The sequence below is a fragment of the Talpa occidentalis genome, unplaced genomic scaffold (assembly GCF_014898055.3).
Source record: "Talpa occidentalis isolate TD23 unplaced genomic scaffold, MPIMG_talOcc4v2.1 talOcc4.17, whole genome shotgun sequence".
NCBI classification, from domain to species: Eukaryota; Metazoa; Chordata; class Mammalia; order Eulipotyphla; family Talpidae; genus Talpa; species Talpa occidentalis.
The window spans coordinates 42073688-42088894 of record NW_023601754.1 but is presented as its reverse complement, the minus strand read 5'-3'; the positions used below and the strand labels follow the sequence as shown (position 1 = coordinate 42088894).

Below are 15207 nucleotides of genomic sequence, written 5' to 3'. Positions count from 1 at the left end.
TAGCTTCTCTCTGGGGTGGCTTCCCTAACCCCCTAAAACTGCCCCTCCCTCACCGATGAGCCTCATGACATTGGGGTGATCGAATTCCTTCATGCAGACAGCCTCACTCAGGAAGTCCTCCAGCTCTGACCTCGTACAGATGGCAACTGCGGAGAGAGGAAAGTGGAGAAGGCTGCCTGGAGAGAGGAAGTGCTCCTTCCAGCTTCCTGCTCCTCCCCTTCTCCATCACCACCACCACCACCTCCACTACCACCACCACCAGATCTTCTTTATCTTCATCAAACGTGTAAGTGCCCATGCTGTCCTCAGTGCTTTACATATGTGAACTCAGCTAACCTTTTACTGCTCCGAGGAACTCCTATTACTGTCTCCACTTTAAAGATGGAGAAACCAAGGCACAGAATGGTTAAGGAACCTGCCTTAAACTTTCTGCTTGCAAGTGGAACAGGCAGAATTCAAACCTAGTCAGCATGACTCCCAGGTCAGTGCCCACACCCCCAGGCACTGCTGACTGCTTCCCAGCACATTCGCAACAAATCTGGGTGTCTGTATGATCCCCAGATAGTCATATGATCACCCCCATTTTATAGTTCAGGACACTGTGGTTTGTAGAAGCTAAGTACTTGCCTTAAGGGCAAACAGCCGGGATTCAAACCCAGGTCAAAAATAACCTAAGGCCTCCCCTGGTGGCGCAGCAGTTGAGCGCGGGGCTGCGAAGCTGCCCGCAGCCTCTGCAGCGCCGGTTTGATCCCCAGCCGGGTTCGATCCCCAGCCACCAGCGAGGGTCCCACATGGCACGACAGACCTCTCCTGCCACGCCCGCTGCTCCCCTCAGCAGTGTATTTCGTCATGTCTGCCTGTTCTGTTCCCCACTCTGGCTCTGGTGAATTCTCTCACCCTCCCGCACTTCTGACTGTACCCAGTGCTTGTATAAATAAATAAATAAAAATCTTTAAAAAAAAACAAAAATAAAAGAAAATAACCTAGGTCAAGAATGAATGAATGAATGAATGGGCAATGACTCCACAGTCCCTGCTTTTAGCATCTGTGATGGACAAAAAAATCATTTCACCAGCTCCAATCTGACTCTTTATGTTTCTTCCTTGTCTGGAAAGGACATGGCACTGAGCTTCCTGTGCTGTGTGATCCTGAACTGGTTCCCACCAATTCTGATGATATAAATAATATAGTTGGAATCCACATTAATTGCACATATTGCCCGTCATCCCAGGCATTAAGTGTTTTACCTCATAACAACCTAGGATGTAGGAACATGAAGATCTGATTTTCCAGAGAAGGAAACTGAGGCTCAGAGAGGGAAAGTCACTTGTCTGAGATCACACAGCTCGTAAATAATAAAGTCAGGTGGGCTTCATTCTGGATCGTCCCCTAGTCTGCTTTGTATTATTAGAGGCTGGTCCCTGAAAAATTACATTTCCCAGGTTCCCTGTCCTATGGGTTTCCTGTTGGTGCTTGCCAATGGGAAGCACTGGTGGATGATTAGCAGGTGGGTGGGAAGAGGTGGGGGAAACCAGGGTATCGCACCCTTACTTGCTTCCTATGTTGTCTTATGGGAGCTGTGTCTCCTTTGTGTTTAAAGTCCAATTAGATAGTAATTCCCAAATCCCATCAGGGGTCCCTAACTGTGCGCTCTGGCAATACCACTTCCTCCCTCTGCCCTTCAGCCCAAGAGTGAAAGTCTGCCTTCACCTCTGCTGCTAGCCTCTAGGTTGCCACTTCCCCCAGTCATCCCTTCAGCCCTCCCTTCTGTCCTTTGTAATAATGCCCCCCTATGAAATCCCTCCTGTTGAAGGACGTGGCAAGGACGCCATCTCCTGTCCGGAAACACTGAGGCTCAATGGTCCGGGCTAACTTGCCATTAGCTTTTCCGCTTTTCTGTCTCCTTAGGGGCATAGGGAAAGGGCCTGAGGTCACACACGTGTTCACAGACTTACTCTTCATTGTCTTCACTGCCACCTTGAGGACAGAGTCGTCCTGGTTGAGCTGGCCCTCCATCACAGCTCCAAACTCTCCTGTGGGGGACCAGAGGAAGACATGGACCTCATAGGGTCCCGTGGGACCCAAGCCTGTGATTGCGCTTAGGCAGGGAAGTGGAGGACTTTGGGGTTGAGGGGACATGTGTGTGCTGGGGGAACTCACCTTCCCCCAGGGTCTTCCCCAGGGCCACCTTGTGCCGATCCACCATCACATCCCGGAGCTTCTCCTTCAGCTCTTCACTAATTCCCAGGCTGTTCACTGCAGAAGGTGAGGGTGGAGGGAGCATGGACCAGGCCTGGCATTCAGGCGACACTCACCAATAGGCATAGACCCAGTCTTGAAATACTGCAATACCTCCGCTATTCAAAAAGAGGTACCACCTGGAGAAGGCCCACGCCCACCTGAGATCCCCCCCGGAGCCCCTGAATCTTCCCTCAGAGCAGCAACTAAAGAGTTAATTAAAACTTAGATCAAAAACAAGTGCTGGTGAGGATATGGAATAAAGGGAACCTTCTTACACTGCTGGTGAGAATGTAGACTGGTCCAAACCCAATCAAGAAGAGTATGGAGGTTTCTCAAAGGGTTAAAAATGGATCTACCAAAAAAAAAAAAAAAAAAAAAAAAAAAAAAAAATGGATCTACCACTTGAGCCAGCAATTCCACTCCTAGGCATCTACCCAGACAATACAAAAATGCTAATTCTAAAGGAAACATGGCCTCCAATGCTCATTTGAGCATTATTTACAAAGTATGGAAATAATCTAAGGGTTCAAATATAGAAGAATGGATCCAGAAGATGTGGTATAGATGCACAATGGAATATTACTTGGTGATCAAAAAGCTAAACTCCTGCCATTTGTGGAATATGAATGGAGTTGAAGATGATGATGCTAAGTTAAACAGGTCAGAAGGGGATAGACAAATACCAATGGTATCACTTATGTATGGAATATAGAGAAACCAAACAGAAGGTCAGATAAGGCCAAACTAAGAAGTAACCCTAGAAAGCTGACTATAGAAGCTACCTGAGGGGAAGGAAATGGGGCACAAGATGGGGAGGGAGCACAAAGGACTATGGTGGAGGACTACAGGTGTCTTGGTGGTGGGTATAGTGTGGTAACGGCACCTGAGGGGGAAATTCTATACTTCTAATACGCAAGCAACAATGTAAACCTCATTGTTATCTTCAAAATAAGTTTTAAAAATATTTATAAAAAAAGATGAACTCTTAAAAAAATTTTTAAAAAGCCTGGCATGTAATCTTTTCCAGTGGGTACCTGTTGGCGGACATCCTGCCATACCAGTTGTTAAAAATATTCCTTTACTTCTTATTGAGGTGAAATGTGCACAAATGGTACATGAGCAGCCCCATGGGTTGTGCAAAGACCGTACACAACAAATCACTAGCACTCAGGTCAGGAACAGAATATGGCTGGCCTTCTGGGGGGACCACCTTGCTGACTTTTTTTCCCAAAGATTTATTTATTTATGCATACAAGAGCTGGGGTACAGGCCAGAGATGTGGGGGGTGAGAGGATTCATCAGAGACAGAGTGGGGAACAGAACAGACAGACTGACTGAAACACACTGCTGACGGGAGCAGCGGGAGAGGCAGGAGAGGTCTGCTGTGCCATGTGGGTTGCTCCCTGGCTGGCCGGGGATTGAACTCATGCTGCAGAGGCTGTGGATTGCTTCACAGTGCGTTGTTTTACCCCTTGCGCCGCCAGGGAGGCCCGCTGACTCTTCTTAACCACAAATCAGTCTTCTCCATTTCCTTACAACCAAGGAAATCACATAGCATGTTCTCTTTCGTGCCTGGCTTCTTTCATGCAATGTGATGTCTTTGAGATAATTTTGGTTGTGCACAGCTGTAACTTACTCATTTTACTGCTGTGTGGCCACTCAAACTTTTGCATAGGTGGGTTATAGAGAGGGACATTTACCGTCTTCAAAATCAGAACAGGGGCCTCCCTGGTGGCACAGGGGTTAAGTCTCCGCACTATAAAGCTATTGGCAGCCACTACAGCACGAGGTAGATCCCCAGCCAGGGAGCTGCCTACATGGCGCAGCTGACCTCTCCTGTCTTGTCCACTGCTCCCCTCAGCAGAGTATTTCAGTCAGTCCAACTGTTTTTTTTTTTTTTTTTAAAGTCTTATTTATTTGTGCATACAAGAGCTGGGGTGCAGGCCAGAGATCCAGGGAGTGACAGGATTCACCAGAGACAGAGTGGGGAGCAGAATAGGCAGTTGAAATACACTGCTGAGGGAAGCAGCGGGAGAGACAGGAGAGGTCTGCTACGAAATGTGGGTCACCTCCCTGGCCAGGGATGGAACTCATGCTGCAGAGGCTGCGGATAGCTTCATAGTGCTGCGTCTTAACCCCTTGAGACACCAGGGGAGGCCCCCAGTCTGACTGTTTTGTTCCTCACTTTGTCTCTGGTGAATCCCTTCGCCCCCTGCACCTCCGGCCTACACCCGGGCTCTTGTATGCATAAATAAATAAAATAAATCTTTAAAAACAACAACAACAAAATCAGAACAGATGGATTTTTAAACAGAGGAAAAACACAAGAACACACTCCGTCACCATGACGACGTCATCACAGGTTGGGAAGCCTCTGGAAAACTCCATGGAACACTCGTGAGAGAACGAGAGTGCAAAAGGGCGCCTAAAATGTCAGTATTATTATAAAAATAGTTCTGATCTTAAAAAAAGAAAAGAAAAAAAAGTCCAAAAAAAATAATTGTTCTGACCTTAAGAAACCCTTGCACAGGTTTTGGGACCCCCAGGGACTCACATCACACTTCGGGAACTGCTGCTCCGTATTATCCGCTAGGTCACTGTGACCTCCTCCTTCCTCTTCCTTCTCTTAAATGTCTTTCCCAGCCCCTTCCGGACATCTCCCCAGGGCCCTGACAGCCCTTGCACTGCACGAGGGGAGACCTCACTCTCCCTTCCTTTCTGGATTTAAGTTTTCCCAACTGGAAAGATGAAGAGATTTGGTTGGCAATTGGGGGTGGGGGGGCGGGTGTCTCTCTGAGATCCCTCCTTAACTGGGGCCCCTCATAACTCTACAATCCTCTTAAAGAGTCTATAGTTCTAAAAGTCTACGATATTCTAGGGATTATAGTACTGAAACTAATCTTTTCAGCAACGATTAGTTCTCCCTTCGTAATGTTCTACAATTCCAACAGGCAGGCCTCCCTGCTGGCACAAGCACTGTGAAGCAATCCACAGCCTCTGCAGCACGAGTTTGATCCCTGGCCGGCCAGGGAGCAGCCCACATGGCACAGCAAACCTCTCCTGTCTCGCCCGCTGCTCCCGTCAGCAGTGTGTTTCAGTCAGTCTGCCTGTTCTGCTCCCCACTCTGTCTCTGGTGAATCCTCTCACCCCCACACTTCTGGCCTATACCCCAGTTCTTGTATGCATAAATAAATAAATCTTTAAAAAATAATTCCAACAGGCAGTAAAGTGAATGCATCTCAGAGCCAAGCTGCCTGGGTTCAAGTACCAGCTCTCCAGCCTGCAAGCTCTGTGGCTTTGAACAAGTTACTTAATTTAACTACTCTGTGCCACAGCTTTCTTGAAATGGGTGTGAGGATTAAACTGTGATATGTATACCCACTTAGAATACCACCTGCTGCATGGAAGGTGCTTGGGCTGAGTCCGAATCATCATCATACCTCAGCATACTTTATCGCGAGCATCTATAACCATGTCATCATCATCTCCTCCTCCTCCTCCTCCTCCTCCTCCTCCTCCTCCTCCTCTTTATCGCCAGCACTATCATGATTACATTGTTCTAGGTCCCGTGGCTCTGAGTTTTGGTGTTTCTGAGATTGACTGCGTCTAAGATTCTGTTCTTCTAAGTGTCCGTGTGATGCCACAGTTTTTCTTAGGCTCTGTGGTTCTAGCAGTAGCCCAAGGCTGTCAGAAAAACCTGGTTCCTGCATCCTACAGAAGCCCACAAGGCACACATCACCACACTCGAGCTCCAGACCAGGGCGGGGAGGCATAAAAAGTTCACTTACAGGTGGCTTCAGTGGTCCGGCGACTGTAGGACTTCCGAACGCGGTATCTGACCACCAGCTCGCCTCTCTCTACCGTTGGCTCAAACACTTCTCTGGGGAGGAGTGGAGAGGTGAGGACAGGGCACCCCGTGTGGAAGCCCTCCTCCCAGCGGCAGTGGACGAGTGCACCAGCCTGGCCCCAAGCCCGCCTGTCTCTCCTTCAGTGTCTGCTAAGCATGCCTTGGCTGCTGTCTTCTGCCCTCCATTCATTCCCCACACCTTTGCCCTCATTCCGATTTTTGATCATCTCTCCTCTGCACCTGCCTCCTCCTCCAGGGAGCACTCCGGTCCTCATTAGCCTTCCTACCTGTGTAGTTCCAACTCACCCATAGCGGGTCTCCTTCTTCCGTCGGTGGACGAGGAACAGGGCCAAGATGAGGACACAGGCAGCGGCCACAACTGCTCCCAGAAGCACATACCACCAGGGCCACGAGAAGGCCGGGGCTGGGGGTTCACTCACTGTCAGGGGGCAGGGAGGCCAAGTCATGGCTGAGGCCCCGGATCCAGCTCCCAGGGACCCAAGGGGGTGATGGTGGAGAGAGGCACACTTGAAGGTGTTTGGTGAGGCAGGGGATAGGTGCGCTCACATGTCCCAGGGGACCACAACGGAGGTGACACTAGTGTGCACTAAGTGAGAGCTGAAACTTGTAGGGTAAGTGGGCTGGGCTAAGAAGTTGATGCACATCTGAGGAGGGGAACGGGAGTGAGAGACGTGTGTGTGGAACGGGTCATAGGTCTGTAAGGAGGCCTGGAGGAGCAGGGGAAGCATGTGAGTAAATCTCAAGCAGTACAAGGCGGGCAGTCTTGGATGTGGAAAAACAGCTGACTAAGGGAGAGAATGCACTAGTGTAGGGCCAGTGTGTGAGGCACGTGCAATGAGTGTGCAGGGGAGTGAGGTTCCAAGGAATATCTTTGAGGTTTGTGCCATGGCTCTGGAAATGTTTTCATAAAGCAAGAAATGAGAATGAAATTAATGTGCAAAGGGGCAGGGTGGGTGTGCGCAGAGTGTCAGCGGAGTTGGAGTGTGTTGAGTGAGGCGTGTTCAAGGAGTTTTATTTGTTTATTTTTATTTTTTCCCACATGGCAAGTTTATTAAGGAAAAGAGAAAAAGGGAAAAAGAGAGCAGTGTGCCTGCAGAGACACTGACGCTCCGTCTTAAAGGACAAGAGCTGTCCTGTTCAAGGAGTTTTAGATAAGAGGAGTGAGCAGGGATTTGTAAGGAAGTAACTTTAGGGTAAGAGGAGTATGTAATGAGCATGAAAAAGAGTTGGGAAAGGCAGGTGAGGCATATGGGATGACTGGGAAGGGCATGCAAAAAGGGAGGAGTGGGTGTGTAAGGAATGAAGAACAGGTGATGAGTGTACAGGAGTTGGTGCACGTGTATGCAGAGTGGACGAGGTTAGGCCTGGCAAGGGGTGAGGGAGTAATTTTTTTTTTAAGATTTATTTTATTTATACAAGAGCCAGGATACAGGCCAGATGCGCGGGAGGGTGAGAGGATTCATCAGAGACAGAGCGGGGAATAGAACAGGCAGACTGACAAAGTACACTGCTGAGGGGAGCAGCGGGCAAGACAGGAGAGGTTGCTCGCCATGTGGGTTGCTCCGAGGCTGGCAGGGATCGAAATGGCATTGCAGAGGCGGGGGACAGCTTCACAGCGCTGCGCTCAACCGCCTGCGTCACCAGGGAGCCCTGGGGAGTAATGTTTTAAGGAGTGTGGGGTGAGTGTGCAAGAAGAGTTGTAGTGTGTGGGATGGTGTGGACTGAAAGTTTTTCAGTGTCTGCAATATGGGGAATGGATGGTAAGTATGTAAACAGGGTGCAGAATTTGTGAATGAGAAGTGTGGAAGGGATGTGTGAGGAATGAAAAATTATAGTATGATGAACATGAAAGTAAAGTGGGATTTGTGTGGAAAGGGTTTGCAAAGAAGCATGGGACGGCGTGAGGAATAGTTTAGGATAGTGGGTTGAGTTATAAGAGGTAGGTTGTGATAGTGCTAGGAGGGTAAAATGGGAATAGAAGGAAAGTTAGAGAATTGTTAGAGAATATTTGAGAGGGACAGATATGGGGGGGGGGAACTCATCTATTTGTCTATCCATCTACCCATCCATCCACCTACCCAGTCACCCACCCATCCATCCCCTCACCCACCATCCATCCATGCATCTACCCACCCACCCACCATTTACCAGCTACTTAAAATGTGCTACACCATTCCGGGCAACCCCATTAAGCAGAGGCTTAGAGTGATGAGGTTGAGAAACATGAAAAGGATGCGCAAAGAGCATGAGTATGGTGTTGGAGAAATGGGGGAGAGAAGGGATGTGCAAACCCTTACCCAGCTGGTGGATTGGCTGTTCTTGCCCTGTGAGGAGAAAGGACAGAGGGGACATGCTCAGAGAGGCCAAGACTGCTGCGACACGGGTGAGGGAGCAAAGCTCTCAGTCAGGATCAGGACAGGAACAGAGCCTAGACTGGGGTAACCCAGGGCAAGTCAGGGGCACCCGAGAGACAAGGGCCTATGGCGAGGCTGAAGGGGCTGAGGAAGGCTTTGGAGTTACCTGGGCGCCAGGGCTCCAGGGGCACCGGGAGGCTCCAAGGCCCATCCCCGGCGGCGGTGTAGGCTGCCACGCACACCGTCAGGTTGGGCACGGTCCCGCCTCCCTGCAGCTCCAGAGTCACCTCTTGCTTTAGCCCTATGTCCATGAGCACCTGGGATGTTCAGAGGTGACGTCAGGACAGAGGCCCGGGACACTCAGCCTCAACTTGCTGTCTTTCTCAAAGCCCTCTGTGTCCTCTAACCCACAACCCCTACCTGGAGCTAGCCATCATCTCTCCCCTGCTTTCCCTTCCATTTTCCACCCCCACGGCCATGACAATGTCAGCTCCCCCAGGCTGGCACTGGACTGTCTCCTTGGCCGCTGGGCCGTCCAGCCCCAGCACCATGCATGTGGCACACAGCATTTCTGTTGAAGAACTGAACTCCCACCTCCTCACCTTCTTATCTCCATCCCCTTCTAACTTCCCACCTCTTCCCCACCCTATCTCTCCACCTCAGGGTGGTGCTTGCTCAGCAAATCCCCAGAAGCTGTACAGAGACCTGCTGTGAAGTGTCGCGGTAACTATGGTAACCTGAAATGCTTCCTGTGTGATTTGCAGATGGCCACTCCCTAACCCTCTCCTGGGTCCCTTGAGCTTGGGTGGAGCAGGATTGGCAGCTACCCAGCTGCACCACTGTCCAGGTCTACCTGTCATCTCCTCCCCCACACCCTCCCCCCAACCCAGCCAGCAGCACCCACCTCAGGGGTGTCCTGGCCTCGATAGGCCAGCCGGTACCCTAACAGGGTGCCCTGCAGGGATGCCCTTGGCTCCTGCCAACGCACGAGGGCCTGGCTCCCATTCCGCATGGCGCTAACGTTCTCGGGGGGGCCCAGGGGCACTGGAGGACAGGGAAGAGGGGAAGCTGGCACCCCCATCTCTTCCTGACCCTCACCCCTCTCCCCAGGAAGTGGGGGTGGAGTGCCAAGGCATGAGCATGGGTGGCAGGCGTCCCGTGAGCAGAAGCACAGGGAGAGGGAGAGACGGCAGGGGCCGGTAGAGGGGCAGGGGCTGAAAGGAGTTGCAAGCCACATGGGGTGAATGGGTGAGAGGAGACGCTGGGGGTGGCACTGATGTGAGCAAGGTCCAGCGTGGCAGTGAACAGCACCTCTTGCCTGCCCAGCCCCCAAGCCCTTCTCACCTCCCTCCGGGGTCTGCACGGGAAGCCAGTGGGTCCAGGGTGAGGGGCCCTGGCTGCTGGTGCACGCCACTCGGATGTGGTAAGGGGTGTGAGGATGGAGCCTGCCCAGCCGAAATCGGTGAGGGGGCACGGAGGCCTGCAAGGTGAGGGGCTCCTCCGGGGGGTCTGGCTCTCCCAGCCAGACTCCCACTCCGTCGTCCGATAGCACAGCCTGGGGAGAGAGGGGGGTGCATGAGGGCGGGATGGCCACGTGATGACAGGTGTGAGTCACACAACCCTCTGCTGTGGCAGACCTAGTGTGACTACACAATCTTGCCAGTATGCACGCATGTGCATGTGTGTGTGAAATGCAGCTCCATGCCAGTACAACATGGGCACCCTGATGTGTAAACCAGGAGGCCACCTGGCTGCACAGCGTGACTATCATCACTTGTAAAGGCCACCTCTGGCAAGACTGTCCCTTTCTGAGCCTCAGTTTCCTCTTCTGGAAAATGGGACTTCATGGAGCAAAGACCTCACAAGGCTGCTTGAAGAGGAAGTGTAGGACAGCTGCGCAGGGCCCAGCAGGCAGTCAGCGTCAACCGTTACCATCAATCCAGGCAAGAGCAAAGTCCAGGACAGAAATGAAGAGAAAGTCATCGCTGGGAGCTGAGCGATCCTGGGGGGCGGGGCTGGGAAGGCCCTTCATCTTGATTTGGAGGAGATTAGATGGGTGGATGTGTGTGCGAAGCAATGTAGGCGCACACTGAAGATCATGCACTTGGTATATCTTAGTTGAACAAAAAACAAACCGAAAGAAAAGAGCCCTTTGCAAAGCCGAGCTCTGAAGACCCTCACCTCAGCCCTGCGGGAGACATTGCTTATCCCCATTTGACAGATGAGAATACCGAGGCTCAGAGGGATGGAATCACCCACCCAAGGTCACGGCTTGTCACGATGAAGCTGGGACCTGAGCCCCATCCTGTCTCCACAGCCTCTGCCCTACTTACAATGGGAATGTCCCTTGAGGACTTAAGGACAGAGAGGCAGTGCGGTAGTGCTGGTGAGCTCAGGCTGAACCTCAGCCTCCACTGTTCTTGAGCTCTGTGCCTCAGTTTCCCCCTTTGTGAAATGGGATCACACCAGTGGCTCCCCACTTCTCCGAATTGATGGAAATGGTGCTCACTAGCATTCATAAGCGTGCCTGTGCACGCTGAGTGTTTGTCATTTGTATTTGTGAGGTTGACTGGCAACAAAAGTCAAATAACAGCAGAGGCTTCCACACCTGCCTGGTCCCTAGGAATGGTATGATCAGAATGGGGGCAGACATGCTGGGAAACACATCTGTACAGGCCTGATGCACAGAGCCACAGATCCACCAAGGGCATACAACTCACAGCCACCAGCCTCTGGGGTTCTGTCTTCACTTTGGGGAGCAGCCAGGAGCCCCAGGCGCACTGCCACACTGTGTAGGGAAGGAGTTTACTGTGTAAGGGTGTGGGCTCTGAAGCCAGATTCCTTGGGTCCAAGTCCTAGCTTAGATCTTATTTGCTGTGTGACCTAGAGCGAGTTTCTGTCTCTGCAACATGGGCATCCGAGAGTCCTTATCTGGCAGGGTTTATGGCTTAAAGGCACAATGCAGGTTAAATGGATTGCCATAGCATATCAGGATCTCACATTTCTCGAGAGCCAACTATGTACTAAGCACCTCATCCGTGAACTCACTGACTTCTTATTGACACCCTAAAGGTCACTCTCTTTACTCAGTCCCACTTTGCAGTCTAGGAAACAGGCCCAGAGAAGTTGAGCAGTTTGTCCAAAGTTACACAGTGCCTGTGTGGGGAGAGATACCACCATGAGGGCTGGGGCGCAGGTGGACACATGGCGGGTGTAAGAATGCGGGGGTGGGGGATGCTGTCCCCGTGCCTGCTCTCTGACCTGCAGTGAAAACTGGGAAAGGGAACCTCGGCTGGTCAAGTGGACTGGGGCGCAGGCAGCTGCCTCCCCATGCCCATTCCCACTTCTCTTTTCTCTGGGACGGTGCTGACCCTCCATTGCAAACTTCAGCCCCAGCCTGGTGCACAGCAGGAAGTGAGACGTGGAGAGGGAACAGGGGTCGCTTCTGCTTTCCTGGGCCATTAGAGGGATGTGGCCTGGGGCACAGCTGATGCCTGACCTGGCATTTAAGGTCTCCTGAATGGGCCCGGCCTTCGGGATTGAATCTGTTTACCCTTTCTAGCCACTGGAGAGGGCAGCACTTCAGTTCCTTATTTGAAAATGAGAAGATTAACAGCCACAAGCGTCTAGGGTTGAAATGTCAAGGGAGTGAGTTTGTCTCCAGGGCACGTGATTATAAGACAGAGAGCTCTGATGAATCAAGTACTGGCTCTAATGGGCATCTAAGGAGGTGAGGAGTATCGTTTTGGTTTGATTTGAATCTAGTGGTTCTGGATTTGAACCCAGGACATCTGGCTCGGCTCTCCTGCCTCTCGACAACGACACATGAATAGCGGAGAAAGGCTAGTGTCCCAGGGAAAGGAGGAGAGTTTGAGGGGATGGGTAGAAGGAGGAGGATTGAGATTTGAGGGGAGTCAAGTCTGAGGTCTTACCTGCAGGGTGCAGTGGGTGAGAGGGTAGATGCCACTTAGGCCTGGGGTCCAAGCCACCTCCAACTCCGTGGGCTGGCTGGAAACCAAGTGGAGGTCACGGGGCCGCTGAGGGAGCACTGTGGACAGGTGAAGGGAGGCACTGACCCTGGGGGGCCTTGTCCCACAACACCCCACTCTGCCCTCTGCCCCCAAGTCCCGCACCCCTGGAAACCCTTTTCCTGTCACCTGTGATGGTGGCTGTGCGGGAGGTGGTGACGCCTTTGGCATTATGGGCTTCACAGGAGAAAGAAGACGTCTTGTTCAGGCCTACGGAGTGAAATGAGGGGTGGCCCAGGGTCAGCGGGGAGGTGGGGCTCCTAGGCCGTGTTGGGTCACCCCTACTATGCCCTGCCTGACAGGTATAGTCCAGCCCACTGAACACCACAGGGAAGGAGATTGTGGGATGGGGAGGGCAGTGCACTGGGAACACAGGCCTCTGTCCCCAAACACAAGTACAGGCATGCACATACACACACACACACAGAGACAGGCACACCTACACACAGACACACACACTCATGTACTCAGACAGATACACATACACAGAAACAGAGACACTGATAGACACAAACTCATAAATACACATACTCACACACAGACACAAACTCACACAGACACACGCGGAGCCACATACACCTAATAGACACACACTTAAGGACAGACCCCCGTGGGTGTGGGTAAATATAGAAGTGTTAGTTCATAAGCTGGGCCCCGATCAGCCCCTCTCCTGCCTGCTCACTCACTCACTTGGCTCCAGCCACAACGGCCTCCTGGTGTTTCTGGAACACACATATCAAGCACTCTGTTCCCATTGGGGAACTTTGCACTTCTGCTCCCTTTGCTTGGAACAGTCTTCCCTCAGATGCCAACACGGCTGCCTCCACCATCCTTCACATTTGCTCTCAAACCCCACCTTCATCACCGCTCTGTCCCTGTCCCTGCCCACCTTGTCTGAGATGGGAACCTGCCCTCCTCGTCCTGGCCTTGCTTGCCTTTTCCTCTTGCGTTCCCCCATCACAGATATCACACATGACCTGGGTCTCTTTTCCACTAGAGTGTCAGCTCCAGGGGGTCAGGGGTCTCTGGTTTGCCCCCTGCCGTATCCCCAGGGCCCAAGACAGCCTGGCATACAGTAGGTGCTCCCAAAACGTGTTGAACGAATGCATAAACTTACGTGTGTACATTTGTGAACTCGGGTGTTTCTGGGTGTGTGTGTGAGCATGTGTGTATCCGTGAGCCAGTGAGTCAATGTTTGTGTCTTGATTAACTGTTTTTGAGTGTCTGGGGGTGGATGACGTTCTCCCTCAGGGCGACGGTGGGGACAAGGACACACACAGAGAACAGGCAAGCACAGCAGCAACACAAGCGATTCAGACACACAAAGCCACACAGACACACAACACGCAGCTACACCACACACACACACACACACACACACACACACACACAGTGTGCGACAAGGTGTGAGGAGGTGCGAGTCCTAACTCTGCGGGGCCACACCGTATCCCTGGCGCATCCTGAAGCGTGAGTTGCGATCCTGGAGCGTTGCAGACTCGTGAGCGTGAGCGTGTGGTGTCCGTTCCCTGGACGCGCTGGGTTCCCACCACCACCCTCTACCCGCAGACACAAAGTTTCCTTTTCTGTAGGCAGCGGGAATGGTATGAGGGGAGAGTCCCGGCCGGAAGGGGGTGGGCAGGGGAGCGAGGGCGAGGGCGGGCAGCCGGCTGTTCCCCCGCCAAGGTCAGGTGCCCAGCGCAGCCCCCGCGCGGGGGGGGGGGGGGGGGGGGGGGGGGGGGCGCCAGGCGGGTAGGACAGCCCGGGCGGGCTGCCCGAGGGGGCGGGGAGCCTGGGTCAGCTCCAGCCACCTGGCACGTGGGGGCCCACCAGGGTCACCGCGCGGGAGCTGGCGCTGCCCGGGAGGAGCCCTGGGCGGGAGGGGGGTTCTGGAGCCCGGTCCTGTTCCGACCGCAGCATTCCTGCCCCCGCGTGAGTCACGGGGAGTCCCCTCCCCCTCGGCACTTCCGGAGGCGCCACCGGGACCCCCCAGACTCCCCAGGAAGGCTCCTCGAGGGAGCAGGAGGGAAGGGACCTGGGACCTGTCCCCTCTGGCGGGCTCTCCCTCCCGGGGCTGGAGGGGACAGCTCCAGAAGTGCTTTCCAGATGCACGGTGCCTCTCCCCCTCCCCTCCCCAGCACCCTCCCCCTCACTCGCTCTTTGCTTTTTCTCTGCTTTTGGGAGGGAAGGAGAGGATGGAAGGAGAGATGGGACACGCCCTGAGTCAGATGGTAGGGCAGACACACACAAACGGACAAAATTCCTTGGGACAGCACCCCACCCCACCCCCAACACTTGCAGAAACGGCCAACACACAGGGGCCTTCATTGGCACAAAAACAGAAACCAGGGCACTTGCCTGATGCACCCAAAGTTGATACAGTGCTCAGAAAGCCCAGTGCTGGGGACCTGGACAGGTCACTGCGAGTGACACCACACACAGGGACACACACACTCAGCGACCCACGTGTGTACACACAGGAGGTGCCACAGACACACACACCAACAGATAACACCCCTAAGTCACACACACTGTCTGCAAACACCTACAAAACAACAGACACGAGGCTGAAGCTAACAAACACACACTCCTCCTGGCATGTCAGGATGCACGTCAGGATGCACGTCAGGATGCACGTCAGGATGCACCACAGACATTCCTTGAGCCTGAGCTGGACAGATGGAGACACAGCAGGACATGCCAAAGGTAGCTGATGACT

At 52.9% G+C, this 15207-nt stretch overlaps 1 protein-coding gene across 3 annotated transcripts in view; it reads right to left on the bottom strand.

Annotated features, from left to right (window-relative positions):
* AXL (AXL receptor tyrosine kinase) overlaps window positions 1-15207 on the bottom strand; it is a 29041-nt gene that overhangs the window by 8949 nt on the left and 4885 nt on the right. Inside the window, exons 5-15 of one of the 3 annotated variants that reach the window (XM_037516621.2) lie at window positions 12621-12701; window positions 12396-12511; window positions 9808-10018; window positions 9368-9507; window positions 8630-8780; window positions 8407-8433; window positions 6395-6527; window positions 6030-6121; window positions 2161-2256; window positions 1956-2033; window positions 54-146 (exon numbers count right to left, since the gene is read on the bottom strand). In XM_037516621.2, the coding sequence (XP_037372518.1) occupies window positions 54-146; window positions 1956-2033; window positions 2161-2256; window positions 6030-6121; window positions 6395-6527; window positions 8407-8433; window positions 8630-8780; window positions 9368-9507; window positions 9808-10018; window positions 12396-12511; window positions 12621-12701 (1218 nt within the window). The remainder of the gene's footprint in view (window positions 1-53; window positions 147-1955; window positions 2034-2160; window positions 2257-6029; window positions 6122-6394; window positions 6528-8406; window positions 8434-8629; window positions 8781-9367; window positions 9508-9807; window positions 10019-12395; window positions 12512-12620; window positions 12702-15207) is intronic. The other 2 variants (XM_037516620.2, XM_054697198.1) reach the window with 2 other exon arrangements.